Here is a 20,340-nt window from a genome sequence, read left to right as displayed (position 1 = left end):
ATTCCTAACCCTAGAGAGTACCAAATAGCCAGAACTACCCAGCAAGGATTCATTCAAAATTGATGGAGAAATCAAAAGCTTTACAGAAAAGCAAAAGTTAAGAGAATTTAGTACCAACAAATCAGCTTTACAATAGATGTTAAAGGGACTTAGTCAGGAAATACAAGAGAAGAAAAAGATCTAAAAAAAAATAAACCCCAATCAAGAAAATGGCAATAGGAACATATATATCAATAATTACTTTAAATGTAAATGAATTAAATGTTACAACCAAAAGACACAGACTGGCTGAATGGATACAAAAACCCATATACATGCTGTCTACAAGAAACCTACTTCAGACCTAAAGACACATATAGACTGAAAGTGAGATGCTGGAAAAAGATATTCCACGCAAATGGAAATCAAAAGAAAGCTGGAGTAGCAATCCTCTTATCAGACAGAATCAACCTTAAAATAAAGACTATTATAAGAGACATGGAGGGACACTACATAATGATCAAGGGATCGATCCAAGAGGAAGACAACCAACAGTAACACAATAGTACTAGGAGATTTTAACACCCCACTTATACCAATGCACAGATCATCAAAACAGAAAGTTAATAAGAAAGTACAAGCTTTAAAATGACACATTAGATCAGGTGAATCTCACTGATATCTTCAGGGCATTCCATCCAAATGCAGAATACACTTTCTTCTCAAGTGCATATGGAACATTCTCCAGGACAGACCATATCTTGGGTCACAAATCAAACCTCAATAAATGTAAGAAAACTGAAATAATACCAAGCCTCTTTTCTGACCACAATGCTATGAGACTAGATATCAATTATAAGGGAAAAAAACTGTAAAAATACAAACACATGGAAATTAAACAATACGTTTCTAAATAATGAACAGGTTACTGAAGAAATCAAAAGGGAAATAAAAAAATTCCTAGAAACAAATGACAATGAAAACACACGAACTCAAAACCCATAGTTTGCAGCAAAAGCAGCTGTAAGAGGGAAGTCTAAAGTAACACAATCCTACCTCAAGAAACAAGAAAAACATCAAATAGATAACCTAACTTTACACCTAAAACAACTGGAAAAAGAACAACAACAACAAAATCCCAAAGTTAGCAGAAGGAAAGAAATTATCATAAAGATCAGAGCAGAAATAAATGAAAGAAACAATGGTAAAGATTAATAAAACTAAAAGCTGGTTCTTTGAGAAGGTAAACAAAATAGACAAATTTTTAGCCAGACTCACCAAAAAAAAAAAAAAAAAGAAGAATCAAACCTACAAAATTAGAAGTGAAAAAGCAGAGGTTACAACAGACAATGCAGAAATACAAAGGACTATAAGAGACTACCATGAGCAACTAAATGGCAATTACATGGAAACCTGAAAGCAGTGGACAGATTCTTAGAAAATTTCAATTTTCCAAGACTAAACCAGGAAGAAACAGAAATTATGAACAACCCAGTTATAAGTACTGAAATCGAAACTGTGATTAAAAAATCTCCCAAAAAACAAAAGCCCAGGGGCTTCACAGAAGAATTCTGCCAAACATTTAGAGAAGAGCTAATGATTATCCTTCCAAAACTCTTTCCAAAAATTTCAGAGAAAGGAACACTTCCAAACACATTCTACGAGTTCCCATCACCCTGATACCCAAACCAGACAATGATAACACACACAAAAAAGAAAATTACAGGCCAGTATCACTGATGACTGGCATCACTGACTCGATAGACATGAGTTTGAGCAAGCTCTGATGGACAGGGAAGCCTGGCGTGCTGCAGTCCGAGGGGTCACAAAGAGTTGGACACAACTGAGTGAATGAACTAAACTGACTGATCACTGATGAATATAGATGCAAAAATCCTCAACAAAATTCTAGCAAACAGAATTCAACACATTAAAAGCTTATACACCATGATCAAGTTGGGTTATTCCAGGGATTCAAGAGCTCTTTAATATACGCAAATCAATCAATGTGATGCATCATATTAACAAACTGAAAGATAAAGACCATATGATAATCTCAATAAATGCAGAAAAAGCCTTTGACAAAATTCAGCAACCATTTATGATTTAAAAAAAAACTCTTCAAAAAATGGGCATAGTAGAAACCTACTTCAACATAGTAAAGGTCATATATGATAAGCCCATACCAAACATTATTTTCAGTGGTGAAAAACTGAAAGCATTCCCTGCATTCCCTCTAAGATCAGGAATAAGAAAAGGGTTCCCACTCTCAGCACTATTATTCAACATAGTTTTGGAAGTCCTGCTGCTGCTGCCGCGTCAGTCATGTCCGACTCTGTGTGACCCCATAGACAGCAACCAGGCTCCCCCATCCCTGGGATTCTCCAGGCAAGAATACTGGAGTGGGTTGCCATTTCCTTCTCCAATGCATGAAAGAGAAAAGTGAAAGTGAAGTTGCTCAGTCATGTCTAACTCCTCGTGACCCCATGAACTGTAGCCCACCAGTCTCCCCCATCCATGGGATTTTCCAGGCAAGAGTACTGGAGTGGGTTGCCATTGCTTCTCCTTGGAAGTCCTAGGTACAGCAATCAGAGAAGAAAAAGGAATAAAGGAACTCAGATCAGAAAAAAAGTAAAATTCTCACCGTTTGCAGATGACATGATAATAAACATAGAAAATCCTAAAGATACTATCAGAAAATTACTAGAGCTAATCAGTGAATTTAGCAAAGTCTCAGGAAACTAGGCCATGCTGTGTGGGGCCACCCAAGACGGAGGGGTCATGGTGGAGAGGTCTGACAGAATGCTGGAGAAGGGAATGGCAAACCACTTCAGTATTCTTGCCTTGAGAATTACATGAACAGTATGAAAAGGCAAAAAGATAAGACACTGAAAGATGAACTCCCCAGGTTGGTTGGTGCCCAATATGAAACTGGAGATTAGTGGAAATACAACTTAAGAAAGAATGAAGGGATGGAGCCAAGCAAAAAAAACACCCAACCTAGACAGCATGTTAAAAAGCAGAGACATACTTTGCTGACAAAGGTCTGTCTAGTCAAAGCTATGGTTTTTCCAGTGGTCATGTATGGATGTGAGAGTTGGACTGTGAAGAAGGCTGAGCACCGAAGAATTGATGCTTTTGAACTGTGGTGTTGGAGAAGGCTCTTGAGAGTCCCTTGGACTGCAAGGAGATCCAACCAGTCCATCCTAAAGGAGATCAGTCCTGGGTGTTCATTGGAAGGTCTGATGTTGAAGCTGAAACTCCAATACTTTGGCCACCTGATGCAAAGAGCTGACTCATTTGAAAAGAGTCTGATGCTGGGAAAGATTGAGGGCAGGAGGAGAAGGGGATGACAGAGGATGAGATGGTTAGATGGCATCATCGACTCAATGGACATGAGTTTGGGTGGGCTCTGGGAGTTGGTGTTGGACAGGGAGGCCTGGCGTGCTGCAGCTCATGGGGTCGCAAAGAGTCAGACACGACTGAGTGACTGAACTGAACTGAACAGGATACAGAATCAATACACAGAAAGTACTTGCATTCCTATATAATAACAATGAAAAATCAGAAAGAAAAATTAAGGACTCAATCCCATTCACTTTTGCAACAAAAAGAATAAAATATCTAGGAACAAACCTACCTAAGGAGACAAAAGAACTGTATGTATAAAATTATAAGACACTGATGAAAGAAATCAAAGATGACATAAACAGATGGAGAAACATTCCATGTTCCTGGTTAGGAGGAAGCAATATTGTGAAAGTGACTATTCTACCAAATGCAAACTACAGATTCAGTGTGATCCCTATCAAATTACCAACTGCATTTTTCACAGAAATAGAAAAAAATTTTCACAATTCATATGGAAACACAAAAGACCCCAAATAGCCAAAACAGTCTTGAGAAACAAGAATGGATCTGGAGGAATTAACCTTCCTGACTTCAGACTATACTACAAAGCCACAGTCATCAAGACAGTATGGTACTGGCACAACAACAGAAATATAGACCAATGGAACAAGATAGAGAGCCCAGAGATAAACCTGTGCACCTATGGGTACCTGATTTTTACAAAGGAAGCAAGAATATACAATGGGGCAAAGACAGCCTCTTCAATAAATGGTGCTGGGAAAACTGGACAGTTATATGCAAAAGAATGAAACTGGAACACCTTCTAATGCCACACACAAAGATAAACAAAATGGATTAAAGACCTAAATGGAAGACCAGAAACTATAAAACTCTCAGAGGAAAACACAGGCAGAACACTCGATGGCATAAATCAAAGCAAGATCCTCTGTGACCCACCTCCTAGAGTAATGGAAATAAAAACAAAAGTAAACAAGTGAGGCCTAATTACACTTAAAAGCTTCTACACAGCAAAGGAAACTATAAACACAGTGAAAAGACAACCCTCAGAATGGGAGAAAATGATAGCAAATGAAACAACTGACAAAGGATTAATCCCCAAACTATCCAAGCAGCTCATATAACTCAATACCAAAAAACAAACAACCCAATCAAAAAGTGGGAAAAAGACCTAAACAGACTTTTCTCTAAAGAGGACATACAGATGTCTAACATGAAAAGATGCTCAACATCTAGATCTAGCGAAATGCAAATCAAAACTACAGTGAGATACCAACCAACTCACACCAGTCAGAATGGCCATCATAAAAAAGTTTACAAATAATAAATGCCGGAAAGGGTATGGAGAAAAGGGAACCTTCTGTTGGTGGGAATATAAATTGATACAGTCACTATGGAAGATGGTATGGAAATGAATCGCCAGTCCAGTTTCGATGCAGGAAACAGGAAGCTTGGGGCTGGTGCACTGGGATGACCCAGAGGGATGGTATGGGGAGGGAGGTGGGAGGGGGGTTCAGGATGAGGAACACGTGTACACCCGTGGTGGATGCATGTTGATGTATGGCAAAACCAATACAATATTGTAAAGTAAAATAATAATAATAATAATATTAAAAAACAAATAAATTTAAAAAATTTTAAAAATCACCATATGACCCAGCAATCCCACTGCTAGTTATATATCCTGAAGAAACCAAAACTGAAAAAGACACATGTACCCCAATATTCATTGCAGCAGTATTTACAATAGCCAGAACATGGAAGCAACCTAGATGTCCTTCGACAGATAAACGGATGAATCTGTGGTGCATATACACAATGAAATATTACTCAGCCATAAAAAGGAACACCTCTGAGTCAGTTCTAATAAGGCAGATGAACCGAGAGCCTATTATACAGAGTGAAGTCAGTCAGAAAGAGAAAGATAAATATTGTATACTAACAGAGATATATGGAATCTAGAAAGATGGTACCTATGAATTTATTTGCAGGACAGCAATGGAGAAATAGACATAGAGAACAGACTAATGGACATGGGGTCGGGGGGGAGAAGGAGAGGGTACGTATGGAGAGCGTAACATGGAAACTTACATTACCATAAATAGATAGCCAATGGGAATTTGCTGTATGGCTCAGGGAACTCAAACAGGGGCTCTGTAACAACCTAGAGGGGTCGGATGGGGGAGAGGTTCAGGAGGGAGGCAACATGTGTATGCCTATGGCTGATTCGTGTTGGTATTTGTCGGAAAACAACAAAATTTCTATAAGGCAATTATCCTTCAATTAAAAATAAATAAATAAAATTTTTAAAATTTATCTGAAGAAAATAATTATGGATGCTAAATAAAAGTTAGCTACCAAATATACATTTAAAGCAGAGTTGGTTTTAATTGTGAAAATTTAGAAATTGGCTAACTGTCTAGCAACATCTGTTTAGTTAAGTAAATTGAACCATAGCTGTACAAGGAATATATCATGCAGCCATCCAAGTATTTACGTATATTTAAGGATGTTGTTCCTAATACCAGGGAATGAAAATGAAAATAACAAGGCAGAAAGGAGTACAATGCTGCTTTTCCATTACACACACAGGCACACACAGGCACACACTGCAAAAAAAAGTTTCAAAGATAAACAGTATTTTCATCAGTAATGTCTCAGTTGGAGGGTTACAGGGTTTTTTTCTGCAATCCAGGTTTATTTCTTACGCAATTAGTAGTTTACTCCTTTGCATCTACAACTTCTAAATCTTTGCAAGGCAGACTATTTGGGATATTAAATAAAGAGAGGCTAAAATGTGTAAAACATAGATTTTAAAACATTCATTTAATTTTTACAGAGAAGTTTCTTGAGAAGATTCAAAGTAGTTATTTATTATCTGCTGTTCATTTTTTTTTAAGTGAAATCTTTCATAAATAGAGTGCAATGCTCTGCTTCAGAATGTGGCTCTATCACTTAGCCAGGTCATTTGCTACATGACCCTGGATATGACAGATATCTGTGCTTCAGTTTCTCCATTTATACAACAGGTATAATATAACCATACCTGTGTTATAGGGTTGATGTGATAATAAATTAGTCAACACAAGTAAAGTGCTTGAGAAGTACCCAGCACATATACATGGTCAATAAATACCAGCTACTATTACCTGCTATTGTTGCTTTATGCCAGGAAAAAAAAATAGTAAGGAAAATCTTGTTATGCATGACACACAGGAATCCAGCATTATTCTTATATAACATCAACACAGAAAAAAGTCCAGATCCAAAATAGACCAGGTGAGATTTTAAAGCAAAGGTACGTCTGTGAACTAGGTCATGAAAACAACTGGGAACAAGAAATATTAAAATAATAATCATACTTTTAATAAGGGAGAGCAACATTTTTTTATGTTGGCTAAAAAACATGAAAACTTTGTCTTGAACCGGTTTATTCTAATATGGCTATCCTCTAGGAAATTAAAAATCAGAAAAGCTCATATTTTATTTACTAGATATGACTGCTGCTGCTGCTAAGTCACTTCAGTCGTGTCCGACTCTGTGCGACCCCAGAGACAGCAGCCCACCAGGCTCCTCCGTCCCTGGGATTCTCCAGGCAAGAACACTGGAGTGGGTTGCCATTTAATCAGTGTTTTTCAAACTTCAAGTTATGACCCATGGGTAGTAAAAATCAATTTAGTAATTCAGCATTTTTTGGTCCAAGAACCTAGAACAGTTATCAAAAATAAGAGAAATCAGAGTGCATCACACACAGTTATGGCAAGAATTGCTTCATAACATTCTTCCAGCAGTTAAAACATAATTTGTGTCTCTCTTGGGGCATGGTGGAAAACAGACCTCTTATTCTGTGTCACAGTATTAAGAAATTGAAGAAAGAGTGTTCTGTACCAATATTTAAGATTTTATATGTTCATCTGCGTAACAGATTACACTTATTTTGCCCTTATAAATTTTATAACTCATATTACAATGGAGGGCAATATAAAATTAGGTTATTAGACATTTAAAGGTATAACAGAAATACAAAATGGTAAAGTGTTGTGAAGTCTGGACAATGATTTTAAATTCCATTAGAAGGAAAAAAATTACCTATTTCTGGCATTTGAAAACACAGGACAGAGGATACAGAATTTTCTTTATTTGATGTCCCAGAATCAGAAAAGGCAACTTGATGTGATAAATGGGTCACTGGCTTCAGAAACCCGGCAGACAGGGGCAGAAATGCCAGGTCCACAACTTATTAGCTTTATAACATTCACCAGCTAACCTCTCAGACTTGGTTTTCTGAAACTTAAGACTTTAAAGATTAATGAAAGGATGTATATCAAGCCTCCAACACTGTGCTCATGTATGGTGAAAAATGTAAAAGTCTTCTCTCATAACTCTAAAACTCACAAAAAGTGAAATTTCTTAGACCAGTGTAAGAAATGGTCCAGGATAACCTCACAGCTTATCTTGTTCACCCCTCAGATTGACCTTCAACCAATCGTACCTTGAAGACAAACCAGACAGAGCTTTCTTGAGGATCTCGGGGGTTCTATCTAGGGATGGTGGAATTTCTGGAATATCAGAATCTGTTCTGGAATCCAAGTCTCCATATCTGTCATCAATATCTGTTTCCTAAAATTAAAGAAAAAAGAAAATCACTTTGCAAAATAAAAGGGAAAAAAGTGCATGCTTGCCAATACATCTATTTATTGCTCAGAGTACCAACTCTCATTTCCATAACTTAAAAAAAAAAAAAAAACTATTAACTTATTTTGAATATGCAAGCACTGTTGGACATCCTAGTTAGTAAAGTTCCTGCTAAAGTCTATCAACATAAAGGATTAATTTCAACAAAAAACACAAAAAGAAATTTCTGTATTATCTAAATCAGAAATGTACCACAGAATCAAATATTCATTGTTTCTCTGCTTAACAGAAAATAGAGTGTTTGTGTTAATGTAGATTCTGATCAATGGTACATGAGTGAGTGAGTGAAGTCGCTCAGTCGTGTCCCACTCTCTGCAAGCCCGTGGACTGTAGCCTACCAGGCTCTTCTGTCCATGTACAATGGTACATAGTCTCTTTTTTATTTGATTACAATCAAAGCATCTCCAACAGGAGTAATATCTCACACTGGCATGGCATTTTACATAGATACATAGATAGTGAAACTGAATCTGACCTCTGTACCCCAACACTGAATTAAATCTCTGAGACTTCTGGGTGAAGTTAAAAAAGAATAGCTTTATTGCTTTGCCGGGCAAAGGCAGCCACAGCAGGCTAATGCCCTCAAAATCGTGTGTCCCAACTTGGAGAGAGTACTGATAAGTTTTATAGTTATGGGGCGTGATCAACTTGTGGACACTCTTGCGACTGGCTGGTGGTAAGCAGGGTCAGCCTCATCAGCCTTCAGGTTCCAATTGGTCTGGGGTCTGTGTGCTTGCGGGCACTGACCCTCATTAATCATTAACTTCTCCCACCTGGTGGGGGTTTCAGTATCTGCACAACAGCTCAAAGATGTATCCCTTACTGGGAACCAGGACCTTGCCCCAAGGCCGCACTATTGTTTCTCTTGACTCTTCCTCCCTTGTCTTGCATCCCCTCCCTTTCCTAATTAACAACTGCTTAAATCTGGCTGTTGGAACTCAGTGAAGATCAGGGAGGCTGAATGAAGGCTATTTCCTGTAATCAGATGAATGGGGCACACACAAAGGCTCTGTGCCCAGGAGTCCTAGAGGGCCCTGCTAGGTATCAATAGATAGACAGATATAAATATGTAGATATACAGATACACACACACACACACATATATATAAATAAAGATATATTCATATAAAAAGAGATCAAATCAGTCAATCTTGGGATTCCTTTAGAGGAAATCAACCCTGAATATTCATTGGAAGGACTGATGCTAAAGCTGAAGCTTCAATACTGAAAAGACCCTGATGCTGGGAAAGATTGAAGGTGGGAGGAGAAGGGGATGACAGAAGATGAGATGGTTGGATGGCATCACCAACTCAATGAACATGAGTTGGCACAAACTCCAGGAGATGATGAAGGACAGGGAAGCCTGGCATGCTGCAGTCCATGTGGTTGCAAAGAGTGGGATGCAACTTAGCAACTGAACGACAATATACGTATAATTATTCTAAACACTCAAGCTTCCATCATTTTATTAGATCCTCAAGAGAGAATCCTGGCCACAATGGTGGAGTACAAAATCCTGGAGCCCACCTCCTCTCATGGGCATACCAAGTTTACATTATCAGAACAGCTACTGATAAGAAAGCGTGATAGAATCTACCAGAAAAGATCTTCTACAACTAAAGATACAAGGAAAAAAACCCACAAGGAGATGGAAAGGAGGGGCAGTGGGGTGGTACAGTCAAGATCCATACTATAGAAAAAGCAGTTTTAAGAGGAAAGGTTATAGTGAAGCAAGCCTACCTCAGTCTCCTAAAACAAGGAAATAAAAGCAAAAATAAACAAATGAGATCTAAGGAGACTTAAAAGCTTTTGCACAGCAATGAAAACCATCAACAAAACAAAAAGACAACCTACTGAATGAGAGAAAATATTTGCAAATGTTATGACTAATAAGGAATTAATATCCAAAATATATAAACAGCTCATACAACTCGATATCAAAAAAAAACCAACAACTCAATCCAAAAATGGGTAGAAGACCTATATACACATTTTTCCAAAGAAGACATAAAAATGGCCAATAGGCACATGAAAAGGTGCTCAAGATTACTAATTATCGTAGAAATGAAAATCAAAACCACAATAATATATCATGTCACATCTGTCAGAATGACTATCACCAAAAAGACCACAAATAACAAATGTTGGCAATGATATGGAGAAAAGGGAACACTGTACACTGTTGGTGGGAATGCAAATTTGTATAAGCACTGTGAACCAGTATGGAGGTTCCTGAAAGAACTAAAAATAGAACTCCATCAACAGATGAGTGGACAAAGAAGATGTGGTTTCGGGGCTTTCCTGTTGGCTCAGTGGTGAAAAGTCCACCTGCCCATGCAGAAGACATGGGTTTGATCCCTGATATGGGAGGATCCCACATGCCGTGGACCAGCTAAGCCTGTGCACCACAGCCATTGAACCTGGGCTCTAGAACCCAGGAACTGCAACTACTGAAGTTTGTGTGCCTAGAGCCCATGCTCTGCAACAAGAAAAGTCACCATAGTGAGGAGTCTGTACACCACAACTAGTGAAAAGCCCATGCAGCAACAAAGACCCACACAGCCTAAAATAAATAAATAAAATTATAAAAAAGATGTGGTGCATACACACACACACACACTGGAATGCTACTCAGACATAAAGAAGAATAAATTTTGCCATCTGCAACAACATGGATGACCTGGAGGGTATTATGCCTAGTGAAATCAGTTCAGTTCAGTTCAGTTCAGTCACTCAGTCACGTCCGACTCTTTGCGACCCCATGAACCACAGCACACCAGGCCTCCCTGTCCATCACCAACTCCCGGAGTTTACCCAAACCCATGTCCATTGAGTCAGTGATGCCATTCAACCATCTCATCCTCTGTCGTCCCCTTCTCCTCTTGCCCCCAACCCCTCCCAGCATCAGAGTCTTTTCCAATGAGTCAACTCTTCGTATGAGGTGGCCAAAGTATTGGAGTTTCAGCTTCAACATCAGTCCTTCCAATGAACACCCAGGACTGATCTCCTTTAGGATGGACTGGTTGGATCTCCTTGCAGTCCAAGGGACTCTCAACACCACAGTTCAAAAGCATCAATTCTTTGGCGCTCAGCTTTCTTTATAGCTCTCTCACATCCATACATGACCACTGGTAGCAATCTTCATTAAAGAGTGCTACACACATAAATGCTTTGGGAGAGTGGTTTACAAAGGGGGAAACAGGGGGAAAAGCGGCTGAAATGGGTGAGAAGGAAGAGGATATTCACAGCGGGTTAATACAAGCAGGAGGAACACTGAGCAGAATGTTGGGCCAGAAGTTGATCCTAAGAATGAAAGTATATAGGGAGATTCTAAATGTTTAGGAAATCTCCAACCAAACTCAGCCCTCATTAGCACCAAAGCTGTGGCAAATTTCATCACCCTTTCCAACTGTTTCTTTACCCATAAAAACTGGAAACATTAAAAAAAAAAACCCCAAAACTGGAAATATTTAATGCCAAGGACTCGGGTCAGTCAGTGAAATAGTAAGCTATTATTATTATTCATACTATCAAATCGAATTCCTCATTAAGTGGCTTACCAAATAAAATGGGTACCAAATAAAATGCCTTGGGTAGCATTATCAATAATCATAAAGGAATAATAAGCTTTTGATTACTAACTATAAATCTTTTATCAAATAATTACAAAATTAAATGTGACATTATACCAAAAATGACAAAGCAAATGCCGTGTTCCCACTGTAACCCTGAGAGTCAGTTGGCCTCAGAGCAGATTAAACAAATAGCTGTTGACTAGTAAACCACCAGGCAGGACATCTTCTGCAAACTTCAGGAACCTGCTGTTAGCCTGATGTGCCAGCAGGTTTTCAACATCTGAAACAATGTGGAACAATGTGGATCAAGATATTTGAAAAAAAAAAAAAAAATCCCAGAAAGTCCCAACAAGGAAAACTTGAATTTGTGGCATACTCACAACTGTGTTTGGGCTTCCCTGGTATCTCAGTTGGTAAAGAATTTGCCTGCAATGTAGGAGACCCAGGTTTGATCCCTGAGAGGGGAAGACCCCTGGAGAAGGGAATGGCAACTCACTCCAGTGTTCTTGCCTGGGAAGTCAAGGCAAGACTTATTTCTTTGCTCTGCTACTCTTTTTTTCTCTGTCAATAACCCAGAGTGTTGGAAGCATGGTGTGAGTGGTCATGGAGATGGTGACTAATGGCTCCATAAGGCATATCACCAGGTTGCAGAAAGAGTACCACACTAGGAATTGGGAGTTTCAAGTACACTCGTCACTCAGTACCTGGTAGGGATGGGGGCTGGAGGGTGGGGATTAGTTTCAGGACCTTCTAAGATACAAAAATCAGAGAAGGTACAGTATTTGTATACAATCTATATACATCGTTTCATACACTTTACATCATCTCTAGATTATAAAACCTAATACAATGTAAACAGTTTTAAGTACAATGTAAACAATTGTGTGTGTGCTTAGTTAGTTGTATCCGACTCTTTGCAACCCATTGGACTGTAGCCTGCCAGGCTCCTCTGTCCATGGGATTTTCCAGGCAAGAACACTGGAGTAGATCGCCATTTCCTTCTCCAGGGGATCTTCCCAACCTAGGGATCGAACCCACATCTCCTGTATTGGCAGGCGGCTTCTTTATCCACTGAGCCATCGGGAAGCATCTTGCCAACAGTTGTGGTTTGGCTGCTCAGTCGTGTCCGACTCTTTGTGACCCCATGGACTGTAGCCCACCAGGCTCCTCTGTCCACGGGACTTCCCCGGCAAGAACACCGGAGTGGGTTGCCATTTCCTTCTCCAGGGGATCTTCCCCTCTCAGGGATTGAACCTGGGTCTCCTACATTGCAGGCAGATTCTTTACCAACTGAGACAGCAGGGAAGCCCAAACACAGTTGTGAGTATGCCACAAATTCAAGTTTTCCTTGTTGGGACTTTCTGGGATTTTTTTTTTGTTCTTTTTCAAATATCTTGATCCACAGTTGGTTGAATCCACGGCCTCACAACCCACAGATACGAGGGCTGACTGTCCTAATTCCACCCCTACTCTTAACTAGCAAGGACAAAAGGCAAAACACTTGACCCTAAAGAAACTCAGCCTCTGGTTTCCTTAAAAAATAAAAGTATTGCACTTTCCAACAAACTGCCTCAGAGTCCACTTGGTAATAAAAGTGATGTGCCCCAAACCTCTGCAGTAGTTCATAAGCTTTGTGAGAAGAGGAAATATTACTGGCTTCACTTTTGACTCCGTAGAGGTTGGCAGAGGACCCTGCACAGCGGCTGGCACTGACTATGTAAATATGTGTTGAATGAACTGAGTCTGTAAACTTATGCTAACATTTAAGATTAAAATAGTTCTCAACCATTCTTGCTAGGTGAATAATTTTGGCCATTTCACCCTCCTTGGGACCACCTTTTAGCATTCGTGAAATGAGGGCTTCTGACTATGAAGGGCTATGGGCTATTCTTTTGCAAATATAAAAAGACAATGAAAGTATTTCTGGTAAATGATGAATGGAAGTTGAAATAAAGTTTCTTTATTACCCTGAAAATCTCCTTCCTACAGTGAAACGAACTTCACAAGTACTTACAAATGTTGATTTATTTATACTTCACATTACCTTATAGGTAAGTAAATAATCACATCCTTCTTGTAAGTGAAAAAATTTAGGCTTACAAAGATTGAGTAGAGTGCTCCAAGTTTACTCAGCTCGAAGCAATGTAGCCAGGAGGCAGAAAGAAAATTTAAATGACAATTTTTCCATAAACTGATCTGCAGATCCAGTGTAATCCCAGTCATCTCAATTGGCTTTTATTTTGTGTGGAAATAAACAGACTCTAAAATTTATATGAAAATGCAAAAGGACCTTAAGAAGAGCCAGAACCACCTGCAGATAAAAACAAAACTGAAAGACTTATACTGTTTTCAAAAGTTATTATAAACTTTTCAAACTGTAACTGTGATATTGGCACAAAAACTGATCAATGGAATAGAAGAAAGGGTCTAGAAATTAATCCACACTTATATGGCCAATTGACTTCAACAAAGTTGAAAGGTAATTCAATGTACAATGCTGGAATAATTAGATAATTATATAAAAGGAAGGAAGGAAGGTAAAACTTTGATCCATACTTCACACTACTTACAAAAATTAATTCAAAATAGATCAGACATTTACATAAAGCTATACAATTCAACAAACTCTTTGGGACCTGAGGTTAGGCAAAGACTTAAATATGACAACAAAAAAGTAGGATTCATAAAAGAAAAACTGATAAATAAAACCACTTCAAAATTAAAATGTTCTGCTTTTCAAAAGACACTGTTAAGAGAAAGAGAAAACAGCTATAGACTGGGAAAAGATATTTGCAGGAGAGTATGTGTGCTCAGTCATGTCCAACTCTTTGCAACCCCATGGACTGTAGCCCAAAAGGCTCCTCTGTCCATGGAATTTTCCAGGCAAGAATACTGGAGTGGGTTTCCATTTCCTACTCCAGAGGATCTTCCTAACCCAGGGATCGAACCCGTGTCTCCTGTGTCTCCTGCATTGCATTGGCAGGCAGATTCTTTACCACTAGCACCACCTGGGAAGACCTGATATTTGCAAATCACATGTCAAATAAGGGTCTTGCATTCAGAATATATCAAGAATTCCCAACATTCAATAAGAAAACAATTGATGTAGTCAAAATACACAGGCAAAGCTTTATTTGCCCAGACATGTCACTGAAGGCAATAATACACTGATGGTGAATTGGCACATGAAGAAACGCTCAACATCTTAGTTATCAGGGAGTTAAATGAAAGTCCCTCAGTTACGTCTGACTCTTTGTGACCTATGGACTATATAGTCCATGGAATTCTCCAGGCCAGAATCTGGAGGGGGTAGCCTTTCCCTTCTCCAGGAGATCTTCCCAACCCAGGGATCGAAACCAGGTCTCTCGTATCACAGGCAGATTCTTACCAGCTGAGCCACAAGGGAAGCCCAAGAATACTGGTGTGAGTAGCCTATCCCCTCTCCAGTGGATCTTCCCAACGCAGGAATTGAACCAGGGTCTCCTGCATTGCAGGTGGATTCTTTACCAACTGAGCTATCAGGGAAGTTATTAGGGAAAGGCAAATCAAAACCGCAATATGAGACTATGACACCACTTCTAACATAGCTAAAAAATAAAAATTGAACATACCAAGTCTCAGAGAAGATGTATTGAAACTGGGCCTCCCATATACTGCTGGTGGGAATGTGTACAATTCTGGAAAAGAGTTTGGCAGTTTCTTAAAAAGTTAAATACATGTCCATCCTATGACCCAGTCATTTCAATCCCAGGTATCTGCCCAAAGAAATGAAAGCATACGTTCACACAAAGACTGTACACAGTGTTCATGGCAGCTTTCTTTGTAATAGCTCCAACTGGAAACAACTCAAATGTTGCAAAGGACAAACTGGGCTACATCCATACAATGGAAAACTACTCGGCAACAGAAACGAACTACTGATGTATGCGACAATACGGGTGGATGTCAAAAAAATTATGCTGAGTAAAAAGAAGCCAGACAAAATGTACGTATGATATGTGTACGTACACATATATGTGGGTATATGCATACATGTATGTATTGAATTCTATTTACATAAAATTCTGGAAAATACACGTTCATCTATAGTGGCAGAAAGCAGATCAGTAATTACTGTGCTCAGTTGTGTCTGACTCTTTGTGACCCTATGGACTGCAGCCTGCCAGGCTCCTGTGTCCATGGGACTGCCCCAGCAAGATTACTAGAATGGGTTGCCATTTCCTCCTCCAGGGGATCTTCTGACCCAGGGATCGAACCCATGTCTCCTACCTCTCCTGGACTGGGAGGTGGATCCTTACCACTGAGCCACCAGGGAAGCCCAATCAGTGATTATCAAAAGGTAAAAGGGGAATACAAAAGGGCAGGAGCAAACTTTTAGTGGTGACGTGTTTGTGCACTATCTTTATTGCAGTGATAAATTCATAGGCGTATGCATATGTCAGACTGCACAGTGTAATAAGTACAGTCACTTTAGTGTATGTCACATAGGTCACGGGGACTCCTGAAGAGTACACAGGAGCCCATGGTCAGGGAAAGAGAAGTGAACTGCTTCTCAACGCTGGGGACTGAAAAGGCAGGAAGAAAACCATTCAAGATGATGGCTTCAAAGAAGTCTCTAAACTAATGAAAGTAAGTAGCAGTTTAGAATGCAACAAAGGATAATGCATTAAATCAATCACAATTCCCACTCCTCTTACATCTAGTCCCCTAAAAAGTGAGTCAGATGACCTGTGTCAGCTTCTCCACTCCACTACAGGTCCCTTGAGGTTCACACTGATTCCTGTACCTGCTGCTGCTGCTAAGTCATTTCAGTTGTGTCCAACTCTTTGCAACTCTATGGACTGTCCGTGGCTTCTCCAGGCAAGAATACTGGAGTAGGTTGCCATTTCATTCTACAGAGGATTCCTGTACCTAGCATTAAAACTGCAAACAAGCATATGGAAAGCCTCAAGTGACATAGAGTTCTGTGCCTAAAAGGATGGAAGCCTTTTAAAAATCTTGAATTTTATGGGGGTTTTAATGAAGGGTTTTAATAAACAGTTTTGGGGCTTCCCTGGTGGTTCAGTAGTAAAGAATCACCTGCCTGTGCAGGAGATGCGGGTTCAGTCCCTGGGCTGGGAAGATCCCCCAGAGAAGAGAATGGCTACCCACTCCAGTATTCTTGCCTGGGAAATCCCATGCACAGAGGAGCCTGGTGGGCTACAGTTCATAGGGTTGCAAAGACTTGGAACCGACTTAGTGACTAAACAACAAACAGCTCTTACTTGAAAGAACAGTAGTTTGTATTCCTGATTTCAGCATTTTCTCTCAGTCTCTTCACTGTTTCCAGTGCTAAGTCTCTCCAGTAATGTCCAGCTCTTTACAACCCCATGGACTGTAGCCTGCCATGCTCCTCTCTCCATAGGATTTTTCAGGCAAGAATACTGGAGTGGGTTTCCATTTCCTTCTCCAGGGAATCTTCCCTCCCCAGGGATCGAATGGGGGTCTCCTGCACTGCAGGCAGATTCTTTACCAACTGAACCACCACAGAAGCCCTTTCTTATTCTCAGCTATTAAATGGGAAATATTCCTAACCCATACAGTTAGGGAGCAAATAAAGTTACGATGCAAAATTACTGTTTTCTCTAAATCACTCTAAAAGCATCAGCGATCATGACTACTGCTGCTTTGCTGTTGTTCAACAACACAGAATCGTGTCCGACTCTTTGTGACCCCACACGTTGCAGCACACCAGGTTCTCCTGCCCTTCACTATCTCCTGGAATTTGCTCAAATTCATGTCCACTGAGCTGGTGACGCTATCTAACCATCTCATCCTCTGCTGCTATCTTTCCCAGCATCAGGGTCTTTTCCAATGAGCCAGCTCTTCACATCAAGTGGCCAAAGTATTGCTACTACCACTACTGAGTTAGGAACTATGATAATGCAGTACAAAACCAATGTGTGTCATTTTAATTCAACTGAATCTTCACTGAGTTTGATGATTCCGCAGGTGGCCTCTTTATCATCTGACATTACACTCTCTAAAATAACATTCCAACAGTGTCCCAGTCAGAGCGGAGTTCTAGTTCCAGCTCTGCACCTGTTTGAGGTCACTTTGGGTAATAATAACAAACACAGTCTATGGCAAGTTTATTATTTAAAAACACACACACATGCACATATATACACATATGTATGAACTAAATTTTTTCTAAGATCTCTTGAAGCTCCGCAGTTCTCAGACCGTACTTTATTGGGAAAATTTAAAGCATCAAACACTGATTTCCCCCTTCTGTTTTTCAAAATGTTTCTGTATCTAACCTCGATTCCTTCTTTCCTTTCCCCGAATACCCCAATTATCTGTATTCTCCACACTATGTCTGCTTTCTTTCTCCTAGGGACGGCCCACCCTCATCAGCATCTTCACTCCCACTTGACTTCTTTATATAAATACTTGTCTTTCCTTGTTTGAAAAAAGAAATTTTTACTCAATCCTCCAGTCCTTTCTAGCTACTATTCTGTGCTCCTTTCACTGGCACTTTCTACAATTACTACCAATTTTTACGTCTCACATTCCTCGGCCTAATCCTCAGCTTCTATGAAGGTCTTTGGCTAAATCCCATGTTCTCCACCTCTTCCTCATTTCTAAATACGAATGACAATATCTTCTAAGCAAAACCTCCTCCTTTAGCTCTCAGGATCTCTCTATCTTGGCGTCTTCCTTACATCTCCACCCCTACTGTAAACATGCCCCATCCTAATCAAAAGTCTCTGTTGTTCAGTCACTAAGTCCTGTCCAACTCTTTGCAACCTCCATGGACGCCAGGCTTCCCTGTCCTTCACTATCTCCTGGAGCTTGCTCAAACCCATGTCCATTGAGTCAGTGATACCACCCAACCATCTTATTCTCTGTTGTCCCCATCTCCTCCAACAGCATCAGGGTCTTTTCCAATGAATCAGCTCATGACATCAGGTGGCTAAATTATTGGAGCTTTGTCATCAGTCCTCTAGATTTGACCATTCAGTTCCATTCCCACCACCACCTGGAGCCACTCCCCTACTTTAGAGAATGCCATACCTGCCCCACTCAACTCACCCATCTCCCACATCACCTGCAAAAAGCCTGCAAAACTGCCCAATCATTTTTGCTTTTTTCTTAAGTCTCTTAAGTTGTGGACCAAAATGTGTCTCCAGCGGGCTCTTTTATTAGTCTTACCCTTGTCTAGGGTCCCATCACCATCATCTAAAATATGCTTCCTGTCTCTCAACCCCTACTCCTCCACTCTTCCTAGACTTAGGACGTGACCTCATTATTTCATACATACAGCATTTGCAATACACGCCTATTTGGTTTCTCTGTGGCAGTTCTCTCCCCCTTCCAACACTTTCTCCAGACTGCTGCTAGAATGACAGGCTAATGCCTCTGCAAAAACTTCTCAGTGGCTTCCAGGAGTCCACAGAAGAAAGCTTACCTCCCTCACAAGACCCTTAAACTCCTAACCCCTCCTTGCAAACTATAGTTTATACTCCAGGACTATCAAACTAAGCTCAGTTCACTGTGCCTAGAATGCTGATTCAAGAAACAGTTCCACACACCCTTTGCCTAGAATGCCTTTCCCTAACACCTGTCTACCTAGCAAGTCTCCAGGCATCTTTTAATTCCAAACTCAACCCTCATCTCTTTCAAGCCTTTCCTGTTGTCTCCATATACTGTCCAGCTATGCTCTCTCTGCTAAGAGCGAAGTAAAGAAGCCTTGTTCTGACATCTATTAAGTCTAATTATGTGTGTCTCCTGGGGAAGTTCCTTGAGGGAGTGGTCTTGTTATCTCTTAAGTATTATTCCAGCATTTAGCAACAGGGAACATTTTCACTTGCTAATGCCCTGGAGCACAGAGCTTTCTTTCCGAATAAGTCTCCAGGTCCTGAAGGAAGAGAAGGTCATGTTAATAGCACCACTGTAAAAAGACTACAAAGTGGCATGGGAGTGTACAATAGTAGCAGAATACAACACACTTCGTGTACTTCTTTCATTAATTTCATTAAGTGTTTTCACCTTTACTGTAACTTGACTAGAGAAGGCACTTAGAAGAGTTTATTTTTTGTTGTTGTTGGTTTTATCATGTTAAATGTTCTTTTATTTTCCCATTTCTCAAAGAAATGCCTTTAATTTCACAAGATCTAATGTCATACCTCCGTTATTCTCTGGTAAAGAGCTGAAACCAGAAATATCCTTTTGTGTGTGCACACATAAACACATACACACAATTCAAGTCTTTGGTAAAACCAGAGTTGAAAATATGTCTGTTTAATTACACAATGTCCCATACATAAAACCCTCGAAGATGTATTTCTCTTTGAATTCAGAGCAAGGGAGGCGAGGTGATCTTTGCTTATTAACTTTAATTTTTTCAGTTTCCTCATTTTTAAGTATTATAATTGGAGGATATTAGAAGAGTTTAAATGAACCAAATATTAACCAGCCTCTGATGTGCAGGCTGATTTTATAATGGCCCTTAACCTGGAAATTCAGGTGCATTCAAATATACACCCTGATAAGAAAGGAGGAAGAGAGGACAGAGTTCAATGACTCAGAGCTTGCCAAGTCAAAAGTTCCTTGAGATAAGCTCTAAAAGAATGCAATATTTTGGACGTGGTTTGAAAAATGCTCATCCTTGATGATTTAGAAATCTTAACAGAACTGGTTACACATGGCACCATCTAGTCTTAGAAAAGAGAATCCA

General features: G+C 39.8%; 1 protein-coding gene across 1 annotated transcript in view; it reads right to left on the bottom strand.

The window, feature by feature from the left end:
- The window catches only part of CDS1 (CDP-diacylglycerol synthase 1), a 79,957-nt gene that overhangs the window by 55,552 nt on the left and 4,065 nt on the right, over positions 1-20,340 (bottom strand). The window contains exon 2 of the mRNA XM_003586222.5: positions 7,841-7,968. Coding sequence (XP_003586270.3) covers positions 7,841-7,968 — 128 coding nt within the window. The remainder of the gene's footprint in view (positions 1-7,840; positions 7,969-20,340) is intronic.

This window comes from Bos taurus, chromosome 6 (genome assembly GCF_002263795.3).
Source record: "Bos taurus isolate L1 Dominette 01449 registration number 42190680 breed Hereford chromosome 6, ARS-UCD2.0, whole genome shotgun sequence".
NCBI lineage: Eukaryota > Metazoa > Chordata > Mammalia > Artiodactyla > Bovidae > Bos > Bos taurus.
This window is presented reverse-complemented; position numbering and strand designations above follow the sequence as displayed.